The 22,071-nt window shown below is 43.5% G+C and overlaps 1 protein-coding gene across 1 annotated transcript in view; it reads right to left on the reverse strand.

The window, feature by feature from the left end:
* Positions 1-20,559, reverse strand: part of LOC127439584 (pappalysin-1-like) — a 118,189-nt gene extending 97,630 nt beyond the window's left edge. The window contains exons 1-2 of the mRNA XM_051695765.1: positions 19,998-20,559; positions 13,738-14,818 (exon numbers count right to left, since the gene is read on the reverse strand). Coding sequence (XP_051551725.1) covers positions 13,738-14,818; positions 19,998-20,382 — 1,466 coding nt within the window. The 5' untranslated portion in view covers positions 20,383-20,559. The remainder of the gene's footprint in view (positions 1-13,737; positions 14,819-19,997) is intronic.
* Positions 20,560-22,071: the final 1,512 nt, after the last annotated feature.

Here is a 22,071-nt window from a genome sequence, read left to right on the forward strand (position 1 = left end):
TTAACAGCGCACGTCTTCAGCCCAAAAGGAGGTGGAAGGCGCTATGTGCAAGCGATACACTTGGCCGGCTATCCCGGGCTTATCCGCTTGTGTTGCGTGCCACTACCTGGGATGAAACCAGTTCCACCCGGAGGTTGTAGAACCTTGCAAAGGTGTTGGGTGTTGCCAAGCCCGCTGCTCTGCAAATGTCTGTTAGAGAGGCACCTCTGGCCAGGGCCCAAGAAGCCGCTACACCACGGGTAGAATGGGCTCGTAGCCCTACCGGGGGTGGCATGTTTTGGGCGAGATATGCCATAGTTATGGCGTCAATGAGCCAGTGGGCGATCCTCTGCTTGGAGACAGTGCTTCCTTTCTGCTGTGCACCAAAGCAGACAAAGAGCTGCTCAGAGACTCTAAAGTTCTGCGTGCTATCCAAATAGATGCGTAAATCGTGCACCGGACACAGCAACGACAGGGTTGGGTCTGCCTCCTCCTGGGGCAGCACTTGCAGGTTCACCACCTGGTCCCTAAAAGGAGTGGTGGGAACCTTGGGCACATAGCCCCGTCGGGGTCTCAGGATCACGTGAGAATAGCCCGGACCGAACTCCAGGCACATTTCGCTGACAGAGAACGCTTGCAGGTCACCTACCCTCTTGATGGAAGTGTGCGCAGTCAGGAGGGCAGTCTTCAAGGAGAGTGCCTTAAGCTCGGCTGACTGCAAAGCTCAAAGGGGGCTCTCTGTAGACCCTGAAGAACTACAGAGGTCCGATGAGGGAACGAGGCGTGGCCTGGAGGGATTCAGCCTCCTGGCGCCTCTTAGGAACCTGATGATCAGATCATGCTTCCCTAAGGACTTACCGTTGACTGCGTCGTGGTGTGCTGCTATGGCAGCAATGTACACCTTCAAGGTGGAAGGGGACAGCCTCCCTTCCAACCTCTCTTGCAGGAAGGAAAGCACTGATCTGACTGCGCATCTCTGGGGGTCTTCCCGACGGGAAGAACACCACTTAGCGAACAGATGCCACTTAAAGGCATACAGGCGCCTCGTAGAGGGAGCCCTAGCCTGAGTGAATGTGTCTACCATCGCAGGTGGGAGACAGCTTAGGTCTTCCACGTCCCGTCCGGGGGCCAGACATGGAGATTCCAGTGGTCTGGGCGCGGGTGCCGGATGTTGCCCCTTCCCTGAGAAAGAAGGTCCTTCTTCAGGGGAATTTGCCTGGGGGGAGCTGTCGCGAGGAGCGTGAGGTCCGAGCACCACGTCAGTAGGGTGCTTACCAGGACAACCTTCTCCTTGTCCTCCCTGACCTTGCACAGGGTCTGTGCAAGCAGGCTCACTGGGGGAAAACGCATATTTGCGAATGCCAGGGGACCAGCTGTGTGCCAGCGCGTCTATACCGAGGAAGGCCTCGGTCAGGGCGTACCAGAGCGGGCAGTGGGGAGGATTCTTGGGAGGTGAACAGGTGCACCTGTGCCTGTCGAATCGACTCCAAATCAGCTGGACCACCTGAAGGTGGATTCTCCACTCTCCCTTGAGGGTAACCTGTTGTGATGGCGCGTCCGCCGTAGTGTTGAGGTTGCCCGGGATGTGAGTGGCTCGCAGCGACTTGAGGTGCTGCTGACTCCGTTGGAGGAGACGGCGGGCGAGTTGTGACATACAGTGGGAGCGCAGACCGCCTTGCCGGTTGACATATGCTACCGCTGCCGTGCTGTCCGTCCAAACTAGCGCGTGCTTTCCCTGGATCAACGGCCGGAAGCTCCGCAGGGCGAGCAGAATTGCCAGTAACTCGAGGCAGTTGATGTGGCAATGCAGCTGCGGACCCGTCCAGAGGCCAGCGGCTGCGTGCCTGTTGCAAACAGCGCCCCAGCCCGTTTTGGAGGCGTCTGTCGTGACCACGACGCGCCTGGAGACCAGTTCTAGGGGAACACCTGCTCGTAGAAACGAGAGGTCGGTCCAAGGGCTGAAAAGACAGTGAGAGACCGATGTAATGGCCACGTGGTGTCCCATGGCGCCATGCCCATCTCGGGACTCGAGTGTGGAGCCAGTGCTGAAGCGGCCTCATATGCATCAACCCGAGCGGGGTGGCCACCGCTGAGGATGCCATATGCCCCAGGAGCCTCTGAAAAAGTTTCAGTGGAACCACTGTTTTCTGTTTGAACGCCTTCAAACAGGCCAGCACCGACTGGGCGTGATCGTTCGTAAGGCGCGCCGTCAAGGAGACTGAGTCCAACTCCAAACCGAGAAAAGAGATGCTCTGAACCGGGAGGAGCTTGCTCTTTTCCCAGTCGACCCGAAGCCCTAGTCGGCTGAGGTGTGAGAGCACCAGGTCCCTGTGTGCGCACAACACGTCTCGAGAGTGAGCTAAGATTAGCCAGTCATCGAGATAGTTGAGAATGTGAATGTCCACCTCCCTTAACGGGGCAAGGGCAGCCTCTGCGATCTTCGTAAAGACGCGAGGAGACAGGGACAGGTCGAAAGGGAGGACTTTGTACTGATACGCCTGACCCTCGAACGCGAACCGCAGGAAGGGTCTGTGTCGAGGAAGGATCGAGACGTGAAAGTACGCATCCTTCAGGTCTACCGTCGCGAACCAATCTTGATGCCGCACGCTCGCTAGAATGCGTCTTTTCGTCAGCATCTTGAACAGAGTCTGTGTAAAGCCCGGTTCAGTACTCGCAGGTCCAAGATTGGCCGCAACCCACTGCCTTTTTTCGGTACAATGAAGTAGGGGCTGTAAAACCCTTTCTTCATCTCGGCTGGAGGGACAGGTTCTATCGTGTCCTTCCGTAGGAGGGTAGCGATCTCCGCGCAAGGTAGCAGCGTTTTCATCTTTCACCAAGGTGAAGTGGACACCGCTGAACCTGGGCAGATGCCCAGCGAAGTGAATCACGCAGCCGAGTCAGACGGTCCGGACCAGCCCTCGTGATTGGAAGGCGCAAGCCATGCATCCAAGTTCCGCTCAAGGGGGACCAAAGGGACAACATCATCGGATGTACCGGCAAGTGGGGCCTCGCGGCGGGGCGGAGCTCCAGGTGCCACACCACGTCGTGGCCATGCTGAGTCTGAGGACATCGAAGCACTTACCTGGCTTCTTGTGACCACTCCCGGAACAGCCTGGGATGGGGGAGGAAGAGGCCTGTCCTCGCGACCCATGGAGACTGTCACATCGGGGGCGGATTTGTGCCAACTTGCCAAAAGGAGTGGTGGACGGTGGTCGTGATGCCAGCCGTACACATCGGATACGTGACCCAGGGAACAAGGAAACCACTCTTGCTGAGCTCTTGAGTACTGCAGCCACTTGGGCATGCAGCGCAATTAAATGCAAAAAGTAACAAAAAGATGAAGATCTGCTTACCAGCTCCAGAGCAGTGGGTTTCGTTGTCCCTGGGTCGCCCGTCTCAAGAGCACTTTCACGGGTTCTGGGCGGCCGCGAGACGGGTGGCGTCTGCTTCCTGTGGTGGGCTCCACGCCGGGGCCGGGCCAAAGGGGTGGGCTGCGGCGGAGCCGGTGCAGTCACCGCAGGGGACGCCCTTGGCGATGAGTAGATGGGGTGCGGGATCTTGAGCCGCGCCGGGGCAGGATATGCTGGCTAGCATCCATCTACTGCTCTACCATCGAGAACTGCTGGGTGAAAGTCCTCGACGGTGTCGCCGAATAGGCCCGCCTGGGAAATGGGGGCAGCAAGGAATCGTGTCTTTTCAGCCTCACCCATCTCGACCAGGTTGAGCCAAAGGTGGCACTCCTGGACCACTAGTGTGGCCATCGTCTGCCCGAGAGACCGCGCCGTGACCTCCGTCGCTCGGAGAGCGAGGTCGGTCGCCGAGCGCAGTTCCTGCATCAATCCCGGGGTGGAACTACCCTCGTGCAGTTCCTTTAGCGCCTTGGCGGACTTGCAGGAGAGCCATGGCGTGCAGGGCGGAGGCGGCTTGTCCAGTGGCACCGTAGGCCTTGGCCATCAGAGACGACGTAAACCTACAGGCCTTGGACGGGGGCTTTGGGCACCCGCGCCAGGTGGCGGCGCTCTGCGGGCATAGGTGCACCGCGAGCGCCTTTATCCACCAGGGGATTGCCGAATAACCCTTGGCCACCCCACCATCGAGGGTAGTGAGAGCGGGGAAGCTGAAAAGATCGGGACCGGGCAGTAAAAAGTGCCTTCCACGACCTTGTCAGCTCTTCATGCACTTCCGGGAAGAAAGGAACGGGGGTGGGGTGTGGCTTTGAGCGGCGCCGCGAGCCCAGGAACCAATCACCGGGCCGCGAGGGTTCAGGGAAGAGCGGTGAATCCACTCTAACCAACGCTCGCGGCTGCCCGGGAAAGCATGTCGTCATCTCTGCGTCAGCCTGTGACTGGGCGATCGACCCCGAAGGAGGAGCCCAGCTGAAGCTTCCGACTGGACGAGCCCGCTCTCCGATGCTGTGCTCGAGAGCTCATCACTTTTGCGGGCTCCGAATAAGAGGTCGAACTCGCCATGAGCCGGCGGACTCACCCGGAAGCCCGATCAGGGCAGACGAGCGTGTTAGGGAATGGGAGGTCCGCGGGGAGATACCCAGCGGAGGCGGTCCCATTGGGGTCCCCAAATCGCCCCCAGTGCTAGCCGCGCTGGCCTCAAACCCGTGGATAAAAGGACCGAGGCGGGAGCCTCTGGGGTGGCTCGCTTTCTTACGAAGGCGAGCCGCGACCGCAACGTTGCCATGGACATATTCTCGTAATGAGAACATGACCATCCACGAACACTGTCTCCGTGTGAGCAGTGCCCAGACACGAAAGACAGTGATCATGACCGTTAGAAGGCGAGAGATAACGAGCACAACCAGGAATAACACACAATCGGAAAAGCATCTTTAAAAAGACGCGTCTTTAATAAGACGTTCCATGTGTGCCGCTCTTTTAGAGAAATATATACTCTTTTAGAGGGGAAAAATGCTCTTTCAGAAAATATACTCTCTAGATTTTCTGCCGAAGTGCCCAGGGGCATTCTCTGCAGTGCACCAGTGCAGAGGAGGGAGAAGCTGCTGAAATGCGCCGTCAGATCCAGCAGAGGTGAATGAACAGTAGTATTCAGCTCAATGAGCATGACCATTCGGCTCCGAAGAGAAAATCAGAATAAGTGGTTGCATACCAGCTCCTTTTATACCCGTATGTTCGGGGGAGTGGCATGCAAATACCACTCGCCAATTTTCATTGGCCTTTTATCAAAGACCAGAGGTGTCTCGGGCTCCCAAGAGTGACCCCTAGTGTCACTACATCGACACCAACGTCGAGTGAGTGACAGATAGGGAACTCCATTTACTTTTATGCTGTCTTTATGTGCTTTTCGGAGCTTCAACGTTTTTACCATTCACTTGCATTGTATAGACCTACAGAGCTGAGATATTTTTCTAAACATCTTAACAAAGATGCATTAGAAAGAAAATCATCCACATTTGGGATGGCATGAGGTTGAGTAAATGATGAGAGAATTTTCATTTTTGTGTGAACTATTCCTTTAAAAGTTAATTCCACACTTACTAAGAAAACAATTCAGAAGGTAAACATTTTTGAAAGCCTGAACAATTTACAGACTGATCAGAATGGATATACTTACAAGGAACCTTAATTTGTCTTTTGATTGGTAAAGAACCATTCACTGACCCAGGTCTGTCTTACGAGCACCTTGCATGCATCTATTGTGCAGATCACTGGTTTATCTTGCCTCTTAAAAAAAAAAAAGAAAGAAAGAAAGAAAAAGAAATACATATTCCAAACTGAGATTTGAGAGGATTTAGAGATGTGAAATAACAAACAATAACGCCATCTTTTTGTGAAAAAATGAAACTGTTAGGAATTATCAAAAGGTGACAGAGGTTAGCTTGTGAAACTTTGGAAGCCAGCTCAAGGGACAAACCTACAGAGAGCAGATGATATAAGGTTTCCTTCCTAATAATTTCAGGAATTTCATTATTTCCTATGAAAATATTTGGCTGGCTTTTTGGCTGTACAGAAGGTGAAGAGAGGGTCAGGGACTTTCATGGCAAGATGAATAAGTCAGCTATAGCGCAAGTGCAAAAATAGTTGTTTTTTAAAAGCAGACCTTTGCTTTAATAAAAGTTCCACTACTGTAGGTCAAAGCCACCAAATCTGAGTTCAATTAAGTTTAATCCACTAACTCAATTGCAAAAACACAACACGAATCAGATGTGGACGTAGGCCTACTACAAAAACAGCAGGCCAAAGTACGCATATGTCCGGCCAAAGTATGCAGGCATCAGTGGACATGTATTGCACTATGCTGCTTTGGAACTGCTGAGTAGGGAAGTGGGTGACACTGCAAAACACAACCTTTAAAGCCACAAAATGAATCACTAAACTCAAATTTATCAGTGGTGATCACCATTGTAAACAACTAAAGGTACCTGTGCCAGTGTCAGTGTCAGTTTGAAAATAGCTGACTGAAGGCTCTAGTGCCAATTTCACATTAGTTTTCATAGATATTTGTACATTTGGATAGATACTAAAATGTACAATATCAACATATTTACAGCAATCCAAAACATAAGCACTTTATCTTATGCACGACTTTAGAGACGTAAAATCTTTACGAATCCTCTGACAAATTGTCAGAACTAAAATTTGATTTCAATACTCAATGTGGGTTGTACAAATGTCAAATGGTTTATGTTTCACATGCTGTTAATATGTTGTTACTGTACGTTTTGGGGTCTATGCAAACATACAAAAGTGTGTATGTGATAGAACCACACTTTACTTATGAATACCTATGAAACCTAATAAGATCACATTGTCTTAAAAGAGAGAAGTCCATTCACATATACTTGACATATACAGTATAGCCCCGAGTAATGGGAGCGGTGAGGGTCCATTAAATAAAAAATAAAAAAACAACCTAGACACAAACTGCAGACGTCACTGCTGATCAGTTTCGCCTAGCTGCACTCAGAGTGCTCCAATGTGGTATGTTGATGCATTTATATTTAATACCTATTAAATGCATGATCATCCATTTACACCCATGTATTATTCATCTGAATCAGTAAAGGCGGCCTTACATCCAGATGTACTGAGTGTGGCTTTACGTGGAGATGCTCGGGGCGGGTTGGCGTAGCAGTGTTCACCAGTTGGCTGAGAGGGCTATAATTTTCTCAGCCTTTCACAGATCTTTTCATCAGCTTCAAGTACATAAGCGGAGTGATCAATCATCTACACAATTAGCATCAGGCACAAGCAGGCGTGAGGTTCGCATACTCATGGGGTAATTTGTAGCTGACCTCTACAGAAAAATATAATTCACAGACAGTATCCATAAAAAAGAGATTGAAGGAAGGAGGATACATTTATTGTGAGGTCTTAGAAGGATTGAAAATTTGATATATGAACAGATAAGGCTAAGTGAATAAAACAATTAGATAAGGCAAAAAATATCGGAAATATTGTGTGAAAAGAATACAACTGAAAGGGCCAGTTCACCCATACATGATAATTCTGTCATCATTTACTCACCCTCATGTTGTCCCAAACAAGTTTGACTCTCTTTCTTTTGTGGGTCACACAAGGAGACGTTAGACAGAATGATATCCTGTCATAGTTCACTTTTATTGTATGGAAAAAAAATGCAATGAAAATGAATGGCGATTGAGAGTGCTGAGACCAAAGTAATGGTGGGGGGTGGGTCATTCTGTCTAACATCTCCAAAATTGTTTCATAGAAGAAAGTCATATGGGTTTGGAACAACATGAGTGTGAGTAAATGATGGCAGAATTTTCGTTTATGAGTGAACTAGCCCTTTCACAGTTGTACTCTTTTCACACAATATTTCCAATATATTTCCAATCACTTCCACTTCAGCAGAATGAGTACAATGCACTAGAATAAATATGGATGCTCCAATGTGCTTGTCTGCAGGAATCACCTGCCCAATGTGTTGCCTACAACATTCATATCTGAACAGTGTATTCCTACAGCAAATCCTCCATTACTTCCTGCTTCTGTTATTTGTCATGCTATATTCAGTGCTCTCATTCTCTAAAAAAGGACTAATAACATGAACATTTAAGGACAAGCAACCAGATCAGCATGTAGATCTACTCCATAATGAAAACTGACATATACAGCAAAATATCTTTAAGGGGCCTTTCAAAAAAGCTTTCAAAAAAGCTCTCTGGGCAAGATAATAATATCTCGCTCGATTAAACTTCCTAGCGCTTGACGCATGCACAGAGTGCTAGATGGTGCTAGAAAGTGTGATCGAGTTTGAAATAATGATGGCCAAGGAGACTGCTAATGTCAAGATTTATAGTGAAAAAGGAGTGTAACGGGGTAAAAGGGAAAGGAGGAGACGAGAACCGGCTTCTCCCGCTCCAGGCGATCGGCAGTGAGCTCCTCCCCGCTCGTGGGCAGTGGTCTTATCTTTGACCCCGCCGCGTTTTAGCGGCCGGTAGGGGTCTCCTCTGCCCTGGCAGCGGCCTGGGAGCCCCTCCTTCCCTCGCGGTCGGCGGTCGTTCCTCCAATTTCAGGCGGCCGGGCTCCTCAGTCCCCCGGCGGATGGTCGCGACTGCTCCATTGGGGTGGATGGTAGTGGTGAGGACTCTACTTCCCGGTTTTCGGCACCAGTGTAACGGGGTACAAGGGGAAGGAGGAGGCAAGAACTGGCTTGACAATATAAATAATCATTTAATGATTAACTTAAAGCAAAAGACATATAACACACACACACACACACACACACACACATATACAGGGCAGCTGCCTGTAGCTCTCTCTCCCGAACTCCGCCTCCGGCCACCTTTATCCCTCTCGTTGGCTTGATTAGCCTGATTAGGGGCCGGGTGTGTGTCATCACAGCCCTGCCCCACCCTCCTCCTTGCCACAAGGAGTTATACTGTATTTTGGTCTGTTCTCACCCAATATTGATTGGATTGCTTCAGAAGTCATGGATTAAACAAATGGAGTTTTATGGATTACCTTAATGCTGACTTTTTGTCACTTTTGGAGCTTGAAAATTTGTGCACCATTCACTTGTATTGTGTGGACAAACAAAACATCATATCGGCATTAAAATATCACCCATTTGTGTTCCGCAAAAGAAAGAAAGTCATATTAGGCAACATACAATAAGGGTGAGAAAATGATAAATTATTATTTTTGGGTGAACTATTCCTTTAATGTATTCAGTTTTCAGTTGACACCAGAAATTCAGCAATTTCAGGACAAGCCATTTTGCAGCTACTGAAATATTTTTTTTATTTATTTTTTTCTCCCCAATTTGGAATGCCCAATTCCCAATGCGCTCTAAGTCCTTGTGGTGGCGTAGTGACTCGCCTCAATCTGGGTGGCGGAGGACGAATCGCAGTTGCCTCCACATCTGAGACCTTCAATCCGCTAATCTTATCACATGGCTTGTTGAGCGTGTTACCGCGGAGACATGGTGCATGTGGAGGCTTCACACTATTTTCCGCAGCATCCACGCACAACTCACCATGTGCTCCACCGAGAGCGAGCACCACATTATAGTGATCACAAGGAGGTTACCCCATGTGACTCTACCCTCCCTAGCAACCAGGACAATTTGGTTGCTTAGGAGACCTGGCTGGAGTCACTCAGCACACCCTGGATTCGAACTCGCAACTCCAAGGGTGCTAGTCAGTGTCTTTACATGCTGAGCTTCCCAGGCCCCTCTACTGTAAGTCTTAATAAACATTCATTGAGGACTGTAAAGGAATGTTTATGTTCTGAAACTTACAGTATGTTTTCATAGAACCAAAACTCTTTGGTTTAAAAAGATAAAGGAAATATCTCAAATTCCCTTTAATAAATACAATTTGACACATTCTTAAGGGGATTAGACCATCAGTATCTGCAATCGATTGGCTGTTTTACGAGGACATTTTTTTTAGATTACAAACTGGTAATTATAAGGGTATTGTGCTATAAATGTGGTTTATGAGGAAATTTCTATTGTCCCCATAATTCAAATTGCTTAAAAAAAAAAAAAAAAAACATACTAAATGAGGTTTTTTTGAAAATGTAAAAATGCAGAAAGTTTTTTGAGAGGGTTAGGTTTAGGGGTAGGGTTAGGGTTAGTGGATAGAATCTATAGTTCGTACAGTATAAAAATCATTATGTCTATGGAGAGTCCTCATAAGGATAGCCACACCAACGTGTGTGTGTGTGTGTGTGTGTGTGTGTGTGTGTGTGTGTGTGTGTGTGGGTGTGTGTGTGTGTGTGTCCAGTGATGCTAATGCAATGGAGGCCCCCACTGAAGCCCCCAATGAAAGGGGTTCCTCACACAAATGAATCAGCTGGCTTCGCAGTGGCATGTTAAAGGACTATTTAATTACTGCTGTTTAAAAAGAGGAAATCCTTCTGTCCCCATGGCTTAACTCTTTTTCCTCACCCGACTTCTAAACACAAGGGCTTGAACTGAGCATTTGTGTGGGTGTGTGCCCATGTGTGTGTGGGTGTTTCTGTGCATTGGATTGCCACATTTGTGTAGACAGGTGGTTTCACAAGCCTTCAGAGAAAAAAAAAAAAAGAAAAAAAAAACAAGGTGCTAAGAGTGTGCCTTTGCTGTCCAAATCCTTGATAAGAGAACCAGCTATTAGCCGGCTTAGATAACAAGCCAAGTGACTAAGATTATGCCACAGATAGAAGTCTTACATAGGGCTAAAAGAGATACTCTTTATTATTTGCACTGGATTTTGAAGAGGTCACAGGAGAAAGTAAGGGGCAAAGAGAACAGCAGAGCACTGAAACATATCTCCACTCTAAGATAGATAAAGTTACTATTTACAAACAAATTCTCAGTGACGGCAATTCCAGGTTCTATTGGAACCCCAGGAAAGATCTGCTGTCAATGGGCACTTAGCTAAAATTGAGTAAAAGTGTTGTTTGTAGGGTTAAACATCCTGTTTCCAAAAGATTGTTGAAGATTTGGGCTTTTTTAGATTTTCATCAGGATCTGTGAATCAGGACAAACTTAGGATCACGTCTGCTCTAAGACCCAGTCGCCCCACTGCTAGTGTTGGCATATTTTAACTTTTAATTACGGAATTGCACAAATTCCAATTGCAAACGACTGCTTTTAATATCCAAAGTGCAATCGCTGTGACAGATATGAAGCCAAATTCTATCTAACGATGACCTTATATAAATAAAACCACCAAAAATAATCTAGTATGGGATGAACCAAACCCTGTCTCTCCACCACCGACGCGCATATGGTTTGTGAAATGAAGTGCAAATAAAACAATATACTACTTCTAAAATATGTCTTCGCATTTACAGTGTTTTGAATGCAGCAAGTAACGTTTTCAAGCAAAACCAGCTGTTTTTAAATTTGAATATATAATCTCAAATATTATTATTTACTGTATGTGTGGACCACTAAGTTAAGCATTAAAAACGCATATTGCATGTTTTTGTGTTTAAGAAGAAGGCATATGGAGTATTAGCCAAAATCCCACTCATGTATCAAAGGTGGGTCGTGACCCAAAACATGGGTCACAGGTTTGTTCTGATAGGGTTGTTGATTGTGAATGATTAGTAGCAAATAAATAGATAGCAAAATGAATAGGCTTATCAATCTTTAAAAGGGAGGAGAAAACACCTCTCATATCTTTTGTTGTTTATGTCAAAGACTGGTGCATCCAATCAAACTCAATGGTACAGTATTTTAACCAAAATCTGTCACTTGGTAATAATGGCTAATACTAAAACCATATTTAGAAATAAATTATGGATTATTACTAATAATAAGGTTTGTTGGAAACTGCAGATTTCAAAGTTGACTGCCACAAATGCATGAGTCTAGGGCAAAAACAAATTCACCACAGCATTTGATTCCATTGTTCTGTTCTTGCACAACTCTTTGTTCATGCATACTTGTACAATCAAAAAGGAATGTCAAATCACTTCGTTATGTGGCCCTCGGCAAAACTCTCCAGACATACCATAATCAAATCAAAACAAGCAACAAGTTGGAGTGCTCGTCTTTCTCTGGTTGACCACATATGCTCTTGTCTAATCTCACACATGAACACACACACACACACACATACACATTAACAGGACAAACTGTAATTACGGCAACAACAAAAAACAAAGACAGTGAACTAAGTCACTGGAACCACAGAAGAACAGGAAGAAATAATATTATGTAATTTGCAAACAGTGCCACACTGCAAGGAGGTTACGAACCTGAAAACGTATCAGATAGTACCTATCAAAGGTAAGTAATGCCTATTTGTTTTATTCAGATATTTAATATGAAAATAGTCATATTCATAATATAATGAGCATGCAGCCATATTAAATTTATTTTTCCTGAGAATAAACTTGGATCTTGACATACCTCTCCTTTTTTAGCTGGCACAGCTCCCTGGTTCTCCTTAAATACACTTGTTTGCTCTGATTAAAACTAAGAAAACTAAACCCTGTGCACAAAATGAACATAAGCAGTTTTGCTTTGAAGCGTATGCTGCAAACATATGCTGAAAAAAACATGTGGATGGTTACGATTTGCAACAGAAACAGTTGCTGAGGAAGGAGAACAGTGGAAAGGAGAACTCTGGTTTGTTCAATCATCCTGAGAACAAATGCAGTGCTTTACCCCAACATTATCCAGTGCCCCCCACAACCTCAACATTTCTGTATGGTCCTTTTTCCTGAGTAGCACTCCCAGAAGAGTCTAATGCTGTAAGTAATAGTGTTGGAGATACTGTTTTAAGCTGTGATTGGCTCCGCAGCTTGTCCAGGGGGACATACTTTCCATTCCCAGTTACTCTCTATCAAATCACTTTTATAAGCTTACAAAAAGGAGAACTATGTCTAAAATCTCCTCAGTATTCACATCTGGTCACCACGAGAGCAGTTCATTTCATCCACAGAGTAAAAAGTGATTGGTTGCTCAGCTTTGAATCAAGGCCAAAATAGACCACAGGGATGCATGAAACACAGAAGTACAGGCTGGAATCCCACTAGTACAGAGGCAGTCACTACAAAGTGAGTACAAAAACATAGGGCCACATCTCATCCTTCATGGTGTTTTATTGTTTCTCGAAACTGCAGACATCCTTTACTTCAATTCATGCTTCAGACCTCTGACTCCCATTCAACACTTAAGATGTTTTCAGGATGTCACGTCATAATACATTAATGGAACAAAACTGAGATAGCTGAAAGCTTCACACATAAGAATGAAGATAATGGTGCCCTAGAGTTCTCAATAGTCTTTCTAAAATCTTTAAACAGCAATGAACTCCTAACCTCAAGTAAAAAAAAAAAAAAACTTATACAAAGCAATTTCAAGCCATACTGTATAGACTCACTTTGATATGTGAATCACTAATTAAACAATTAAAATCACTTCTGCATAACAAATTAACTGATTAATCTGAACACATATATTAGTATATTTTTTCATCCTAACCAGGCATGATGTATCAACAAGCAAAATAGCGAAAAGCAATTTGTCTGTCTACACTGAAGGCGAAACTGCTGAGCGACGTCACACAGTCATAGCCAATCAGAAAATATTTTATGTTTAATAAACAGTTATATGGAGCAGGAGTTTGGGACAATTACATTTCACAATAAGTGTAACACCACAGAAACAGAAACCAAGCGATCGACAAAATGTCCTGTCGCTTCATGCTTGTCATGGTCATGACTAGTAAGGATGAAAACTTAGATTTACAAGAAAGAGATAGCTTTTATCACGCTGCGTTAGGACAGAGAATGTTGGAAAAAAAGTTTTGAGAATTACCTGAGGGGTGACGCAGGATTAAAGCAGGTCTTAGTGACATCAGTGATATTGGGGTTGCAGCAGTCTCCATGATCATAATAGAAATTGTCCCAGTTACACTCTGGGTCACAAACCCCATTCCCCTGTTTGTATTCAGGGCAGCGTGTAGTCTGCCTCTTACAGTATCCAGCATCGAAACCTGTAAGGGTGTGGTTACATTCAAGATCACACTCTTCATCACCCACTTTGCTGATATCACAGTTGGCCAATATCAGGCGGTTACGTAAAGATGAGTTGTAGACATTGTGAACAGTGTGCTCCCAGGTAATGTTGTAGACACGGAAAGCATTGTTCAAGTGCTGGTGCTGAAGGTTAATCTGGTGTTCAGTAACTGTTGGCCACTGTCCGTCATCATCGTAAACATTTATCACTCGATAACGCACTGTCTTGGGCTTGCGGAAGCTCCAGAGCTGGTAGTAGTTCATCACTACCTCCACATTGTCACACACGGTCTGTCCACAAGATGGAGGTTTCAGTACAGTATCAAGAGAGCCACTTGAGTCTCCTGCAAGATTCCGGTCCGAATGCTCCAGCCGGGGGAAGCTGCCATCTTTCACTGTTAGCCACTTTCTTGACATGTTCTCAAAGTTTTCATACAACACTAGCTGAGAAAGATTGTCGGAGTGGGTGTGACTATGACCCATGTATCTAATGATCTCACGTTGGGTCAGAGCCCGATGCCACAAGCTCAAGTGTTCCATTGTTCCCCTGTAGTTGTGGTTTAAGGCATTGCCACTGATCATTAGCACCTTGCACTTCTTGGTAAGTGGGCTGAAAATTTCACCAGATTGGTCTCGGCTTACAGCAACCTGCGCCCCATTAACATACAGCTTCATAAAGAGACCATTGTAGGTGACAGCCAGATGTGACCACTGATTGGGAATGTAGGGGGCGTTTGAGGCAATCAAGGTAACTTTGTGGGCTCGGTCTGTCTTAAGGGAGAAGAAGAAGCGAGGGTCACGGTTGGCTTGGTCGCTGACTGCTTTGATGCCAACCAACCATCCTCTGTCACTGGAGGCGTAGAAGCATTTATCATAGAGCCCTACAAGAGAATGACACATACAGTACTAAATACATTTTATTGCCACTTACAATCCAACATGATCACACGGGAAATCGACATGTTGCTTCTGAATGTTCATGTGCCCCATTCTGCCAATTACTGACAAGTGCCATCCGCATTAGATATTTTTGCATCAGCTGACATGTGTTAATCTTTCTCTATGCCGCTACTGTGTATTACATGTGCACTGAGTTCTGAGTTCTGGTCCCATGGAAAACAGGAAGTAATTATGACCACTCTCAGACATGTGTTCTGGTCCTATGGAAACCAGGAAGTTATTGTGTTCACATAAACAATGGTGTGCATGATTCTGAGGTTGCATTTTAGCTCTAAAATTACATTGTGCTACACTGATGGTTAGGTTTAGGGCTGGGGTTTGGGTTAGGGAGTAGGGTTGATGAAAAATGTATTCCTGTTACAGTAAATGTATTACATAATTTCAGCTAAAAACACAGCTCACTTTTGGTGTCACCCTGTGGAGACTTCACCTCAAAAACACGTCCAGCTTCGGCCACAGAGAGCAGTGGTTTCAAATTTCAGTAAGCACAGAAAGATTTCAGCAGCAGAACTTTCGACCTACTTTCACAGTGTGATCAGTCTGTGCAATCGCAATAGGATAAACTATCATAATTTCAATGATGAATTGCAGTTTGTCATTTAACTTATAGTATATACACACCAACGCAGAAGTACATAAATTACGGCTGTTTATAATCAATAAATCCTGGACACATTTAGTAGGTACTGATTTAGTCAGCCATTTAATATAGTGTGCAATGCTAGATGCAATTTACTGCACACTGATACGGATAGTGACCAAAAACTGCATGCATGTTTGTCCAGAAAAGTTGGTAACACAACATGATTCCCATGATCAAGTCATTGCCACTGTCTAGTCCAAGGACTACAGGCCTACAAAGAAGCATCTGCTTGCAATCAGTCCCAGACAATGTGGTCTTGTATCAACAGAGCAAAGGTTACTTGAATTTTTAGTCTATTTTCTTGAAATGTTCCGCAGCAGCAGGGATGTTTGAAATCAAAAATGGTCCTTTTTTCAGCACAGTCTGTATTATGATAGGGGCTCTAAAACCCTTTCTTCCTGTTTCATTTGGAAACCATGTGCTGAGCTGCAGAAGGAAACGTATTCTTACATTTAATGGGTATGTGTCCTTCATGATCAACCAGTATAAAGGAAGTATGCAAGAGTATTTAATGTGCATCACTACACTTTATTACTGCAGAAATCAGATGGTGTATTCTATAATCAATTCTAACATTCAATTTACATTTAATTTAACAAGCTCTACAAATCCGCTTAGCAATGCTGCTTAATCCAGTAAATTGTGGAGCAATGAAAATTTGCACTTGGAGTCAAATGGTGAAGATCTAGTGAAGTTCAGTCTGCCTATGGTTCCTAAATGAAGGATACTCTTTTCCCGCAGCGGCAAGAAGTGCTGGTTAAAGGTAAATGGTGAAACTCAATTAGGCAAAATAAGCTGTAAAGTGTTACCAGGGTAGCAGAGAAAATATTACTATACCATTTTACTTCACTACACACACATCATGATATGTCTCATAACTCCAAAGGAGCACTGAAAAGCTTTTGGATAAAACTGCTTAAATAACCGTCAGTGAAGCTTAACACATGAGGATCTTTTAACCACTAGGACTGACCACTTTAAAAAGCTCATTCATTCAGGAGCGTCACTCAAAGGAGCAGACAGGAGCATGTAGTTCCCTCTCACTTCTGGGCTGCCAGCAGATCCGCTGCCAGCATCTATAAAAATAAATTGTACCATAAAACTGAGGAAATTACAATCTGTGAAATCCTGGAATGAGACCACTAAGTGGGAAATAACAAACAGGTACATTTCTTGCCAGTCCTAAACTTCAGACATGCAAGGGGCTCAATTTAGGTAAAGGAGAAAAGGTGTTGGATGAATGGATGAATGGACTTGACAATGCAAAATTCATACTGATCTACATTATGATATCCTTAAAACCCAATAGCTCATTATAAATACATAGCTCTATCAATCTTAAAGATAATGGATTAAACACTATTGTATGATAAATTATTAAGAGAAACTCTCACACACAAATAAAGCATTGCTTGCTTAGTAAATTAACTTGAAAATGAAAATCTATCCAGTCATGGAATTAAGTAAATGCTTTTATAAATGTTAAAATGTAATTCTGAAAATATGTGCAGCTGACCCCTTGTGCCAGACATGGCACAGCTTGTAATCCCTTCCAATATTTCATAAAAGCATCCATTTTATCTCAGTATCCAGCACCATGGACAGAGCACTACAAAGTGAACATTATGAAATGAAGGACACCAATGCAACAGCTGTCTGGGAAAAAGGACTATACACCTGAATTGTCTATAGACCTTTATTTAAATATCTGGAAAGGTTTTCTTAAGTTTAAACTAGTCAATGCCCTGTGTTAACTATCTGGTCAACATACAGTACCTATTTGTGCACTTTATGGAAATTAAATGTTTGTTTTTTATTTAAATTCTAATGCATCCATAATGAATGTAATCAAGGCAGATTGTTATTAATTACAATATAATACATCTTTATAATGCCTCCCACTACAAAGTATCTATTAACATTAAAGGAACATAAAGTACCTGTCAACAACTACATTAACCAACCATAAATCACCATGTTTTGTAACATGATAATTGAATATTTAACTTGTTATGGCCATCATTACAAACCTCTATGAGGTGTTATTGACAGTTTTATGAGGTGCTTATTAAGTTATTGTAATGAGCCATAAAATATCCCGTCCCACTGTATAAAACACAAAAGACAGAGACCTCAAAGACAAGATTAAAGGAATATGGCAAATGTGAACATTTATGTTCAAAATTAAACCAACAGCCAAAAGACTTCTGTCTGTGGATATGCTTTAAAACTTTTTGTAAAAAAAAAAAAAAAAAAGAAGCCATTTGTATGAGAGTTCAAATAATAAGCTCAGCACATGGACACTTTCTGTGCGCTCTGCATTCTCATGTCTCAGGATCTAATAGACTGCACTGGCGAGTCTATTGCATGATGTTTTGTGGCATGGATGACCACTTAAAGACTATTTTTATAGATTTATCCATCTGCTTTGACACGTAAAGCTTTTTCGTCTTTATTCATCTACCTGAGGACTACTGATTTCAAAACAGACCATATGTGTCTATACGCTGAACTGTTCAAATGTGACAACTGATAGACAAGGGGCCAGAACTTACATGGACCACAGATGTCACAACATTTAAGAGTTTGCTTAAAAACGGAACAACAGCTTTTGATGTGGAGAAGCTATATAAACTCTGCCAGCGCCCCCTCGTTGCTTCTTAATGTCATTGTGACTAAGGAGATCATTGTGAGGACAGAGGACAGAGGACAGACTAATTTTAGATGACTCACTGATAAGATATATTCAATCTATCTATTATCATGCAGCTCTCTGAAGACATAAAGCTTGGGTAGAGACATTGTTCCCAACTATATGTAATGAATTTGATTTTAAAAGTACTGATAATATGATCTGCAACTTAAAGCATGCATTTTGAAATCTATAACTGAAGAGTATGTGCATGTGCTGACTCTCACAAAGTGCAGAATTATTATTATTATTTTTTTTAAATTATAGAAGTATTATTAATTTTTAATTTTATTTAGCAATTATTTAAATTTTTAATTTAAATTGCGTATGACTTTTTTGTAATATTAAACTAGTTCTTGTGGGACAGGTTTTCTGTGATATCAGTAGGAAAGGGAAACAGGAAACTAAGGGGTCTGTTAATTACAGCTGACAAATCTCTTTAGAAACATTTGAGCAGCTACACACTGCACTGGGTTTCACCATAGCCTTCAAACACCGAGCATTTTTGAGAGATAATAAAATGATTTGATTCGTCTATCATTACAGGACATTTCCGTACATGTTCCCACAAAACTGCATGCTACAGGGGTTCATAGGGTGCACGCGGAATTCGTAAATCGACTCGACGTATTACGCTCTCTGTTGGCTGGAGAAGGGATGAAAAAGAAATCAAATAAATTTGTTAGAGAAAAAAAAAAAAAAATACAACCGAACACACGCCTTCCTTTTCTACTCCATCCCCTTTATAGAAGTGCGTAATAGCCTATGCACAATTTTAAAGCAAAATAAATAATTAAATAAAAATTGTTCGATTGTGTAATTCAAAAAATAAATAAATAAAAAATTAACGCGTTTCTTCAGTGCAGAATATATATTCTCTTTTCAAATAAAAATGTAATGAAAAAATGTGACTAGGCAGTACTTTTATGATAAAAGAAAATATGCACACGCTATACTGGTCTGTTGGATATTAGATTGTATAGGCGATGTATATATTTCGTGCAGAGCAGAAGAGCGCGTAAGGACCACAGTAGCCTATGCATCAAAGGGATGACGTATTTCTTTAAGCTTTTTCTGACACGCAGACACTTCAATCAGCTCAATCTTACAGCATCATACAGAAAACCTATAGACAATGCAGTTATTACATTTTTGTGTGAAGTTTCGATGGAACTTTTTATGGTGTTTAACAAAAATAGATACAAATATTAATAATAGACACAATTTTTTTATTTTGTTTAAAGAGTTTATTAATGACTTTGAATATAATTTTCAATTAACAACATATTTGGTTATTTAGTGAATTTTGTTACCAAAGAACCCAAATTGAGATATTGCAGTTACACTGTCAGTAAGACATAGAGTAATAACTAGTCTGATGCAATTCAAACGGGTAATTTCAACTAGGCTACAAGATGAAAATGCAACCAAAAGTTTGGTCATGATAGCCTGGCAACACCGCATGCAAAACCCAAGAGAGTTTTTGATAGTATACGTAAACAACATCAGCAGAGGCGCATCTCTATATGCCACCCTCAGAGAGATCAGAAATTGGGCAACTATTCTTAGTACGTCTAGGCATTACCTCATAAATAGTGCGACTAATATAAAGAAGTGTTAGTGCCAAGTGTTTATGCAACTATCCATACATTGGAGGTGGTGCGTTTTCCTGCTGAATCTTTATGAAGCTCGCGCATGCTGCAATTACATGGATATTCTTTCTGCAGAGAATAGATAATGCAAGTTCAAATAAAGCAAATCAAACCTCCGATAACAGCTGGAGAGCGTTGCCCACCCTCGGGTTTTATCCACATTTCCAGAGTAAAATTACCCCTTGGCACCTCTGCATTGGGTTTCAGACGCAGTTGGTCTCCTCTACCGGTAAAGTAAACAGCCCTCCGCCGACCCGCATGGGTGCTTTCCCCTGGCCGTGACAGGCGAGGGGAGCGCCGATCTATCCGGGGAAGTGAGCGTTTGCCCCGAGGCAAGCGTGTGGCACAAGCTCCTGGGAAGGTACTTCTGGCTTCCCTGATGCGTACCAGGTCTCTTTTAGACCTTACAACTCGCCGTGGAATCCCACACTCAGATCCCAAGCACACGATAAAAACCAAAAGGCATTGAAGCCAAGTGCAAATGGGCAAAAGTTTCATTTTCAAGTGGAGTTAAAGAGATTTTTTTTTTTTTTTTTTCAACTGATAGGGAATTTGATTAAAGAGATTTCAAAATACCAAATAGCGCTTATGAGATCTTTCCCGGTATTTTGGTTTTTACAAAAGCCTGTCAATACGCGTATTCAACACCAAGCAAGACGGCAATGCTGTCTTATTTTTTCCTTTATAATGTTAAGCCACGACCCCCTTTCCTTGCCCCTTTCAAAGACACTTCAACACAGATTGAGGGGGGAAAGGAATATGTTAATTCATCCAAGTGCTCCACCTTCCCAATTGAATGGATCCCATTAAACTGTAGTAATCAATCAGCGTGGAGAGGTCAAAATCATTTCCCTTTCACGTTTTCTTTATCCGCATTTCAAATAAACTTGGTAAATACGATTTTCCTCGAAGATATCAGTGCATTTCACCTACTAAACCCCATGCGTAAATGTAGGTGGCTAATATTAAAGTGGTCATGCCAAGACCAGAATTTATTTATTTAGAGGGTTCCACGTAGATTAAAGTTGAATTGTGCATAGAAGTCTTGCTTTCAATCGAAAAGATGACATGATTCAACTATAATGCTTCATATTTCAGGCAACTTTCTATGTCACATTGTTTTACTTTTGGCAAGGGTTAATGCGACATTTTCGGGTTAATTCTGTGTCAGACAGTAGCGGGAGTCGCAGGTTACCTGCTCGCTGTTTTGTTACTCAGTGCGCATCTGAACCGGGACGGTGTTCTTATTTTGCGCACCGCAGCGTTGAGAACCCTCTAGCGGCTGCACGATGAACACTCAAAAAACAAAGGAATACAAAAATATGGTCAGTCAGTTTACAAAGCCTATATATTTTTTTATTGTTGTTTCCTTTGTCCGTTTCCGCCACAACGACCTACCGGCTGGGGAAGTAGACTGACAGAGAGCCAAAAACAGATAACGCAGGCTAATGGGGAGGATGACGGTACAGTTAAAGGCAGACAAGCTGTCCAGAACAATGATCAGGGTTGATCAAGTGAATACATTTATGCATTGATTAATGGTAGGGAGCACACAGGGCAAACTGACATGTGTGAAATCAATAAGCTAACTTGAGTTTCGAAGCTTTCCAAAGTCTCTGTGCAATTGCTTTTCCTTTTTGAATGTCAGCAGAGGGAGTCTGGAAAATGACTGGATGCACTTCCTACATGTCTGCTCCTGATCACAGTGTTTTGGTTCACACAGCTGCTGAGGGACTCCTTGCAAACATGTGACGTCAATACTGCTGAAAATCAATGGGCACTGGTGCTAAAGGACCAGCGGGAAACCTGGGGTGAGCCACTATAGAGCCCCTCATTCGGCAGGTTCTTATCTCAAAGTTGCTTTCAACCATTCTTATTCAGCAGGATGTGCAAATCACTTTAAGCCCTTTGCTCAGGAAGGTTTTTACAATGATACTCCAAGGCATCTTGTCTCTTATCACTTGAAATGGATAGAGCCTACTAATAAAACTTATCACAAGGACCAAGAGGCACAGCACTTTAACTGGAAACATATTTTTGGAGGTCTATACTATTAAGCATAAAGCCTCCAGTCTGTATTCTAATGTGTCACCTGTCAAATGAATGAAATTGTTCATTTCTATGATTTCATAAATCTTTCATTTGACGAAACACAATTATTTCTCCTACAACTGACCTTGTTATATT

The sequence above is a fragment of the Myxocyprinus asiaticus genome, chromosome 4 (assembly GCF_019703515.2).
Source record: "Myxocyprinus asiaticus isolate MX2 ecotype Aquarium Trade chromosome 4, UBuf_Myxa_2, whole genome shotgun sequence".
Lineage (NCBI taxonomy): Eukaryota > Metazoa > Chordata > Actinopteri > Cypriniformes > Catostomidae > Myxocyprinus > Myxocyprinus asiaticus.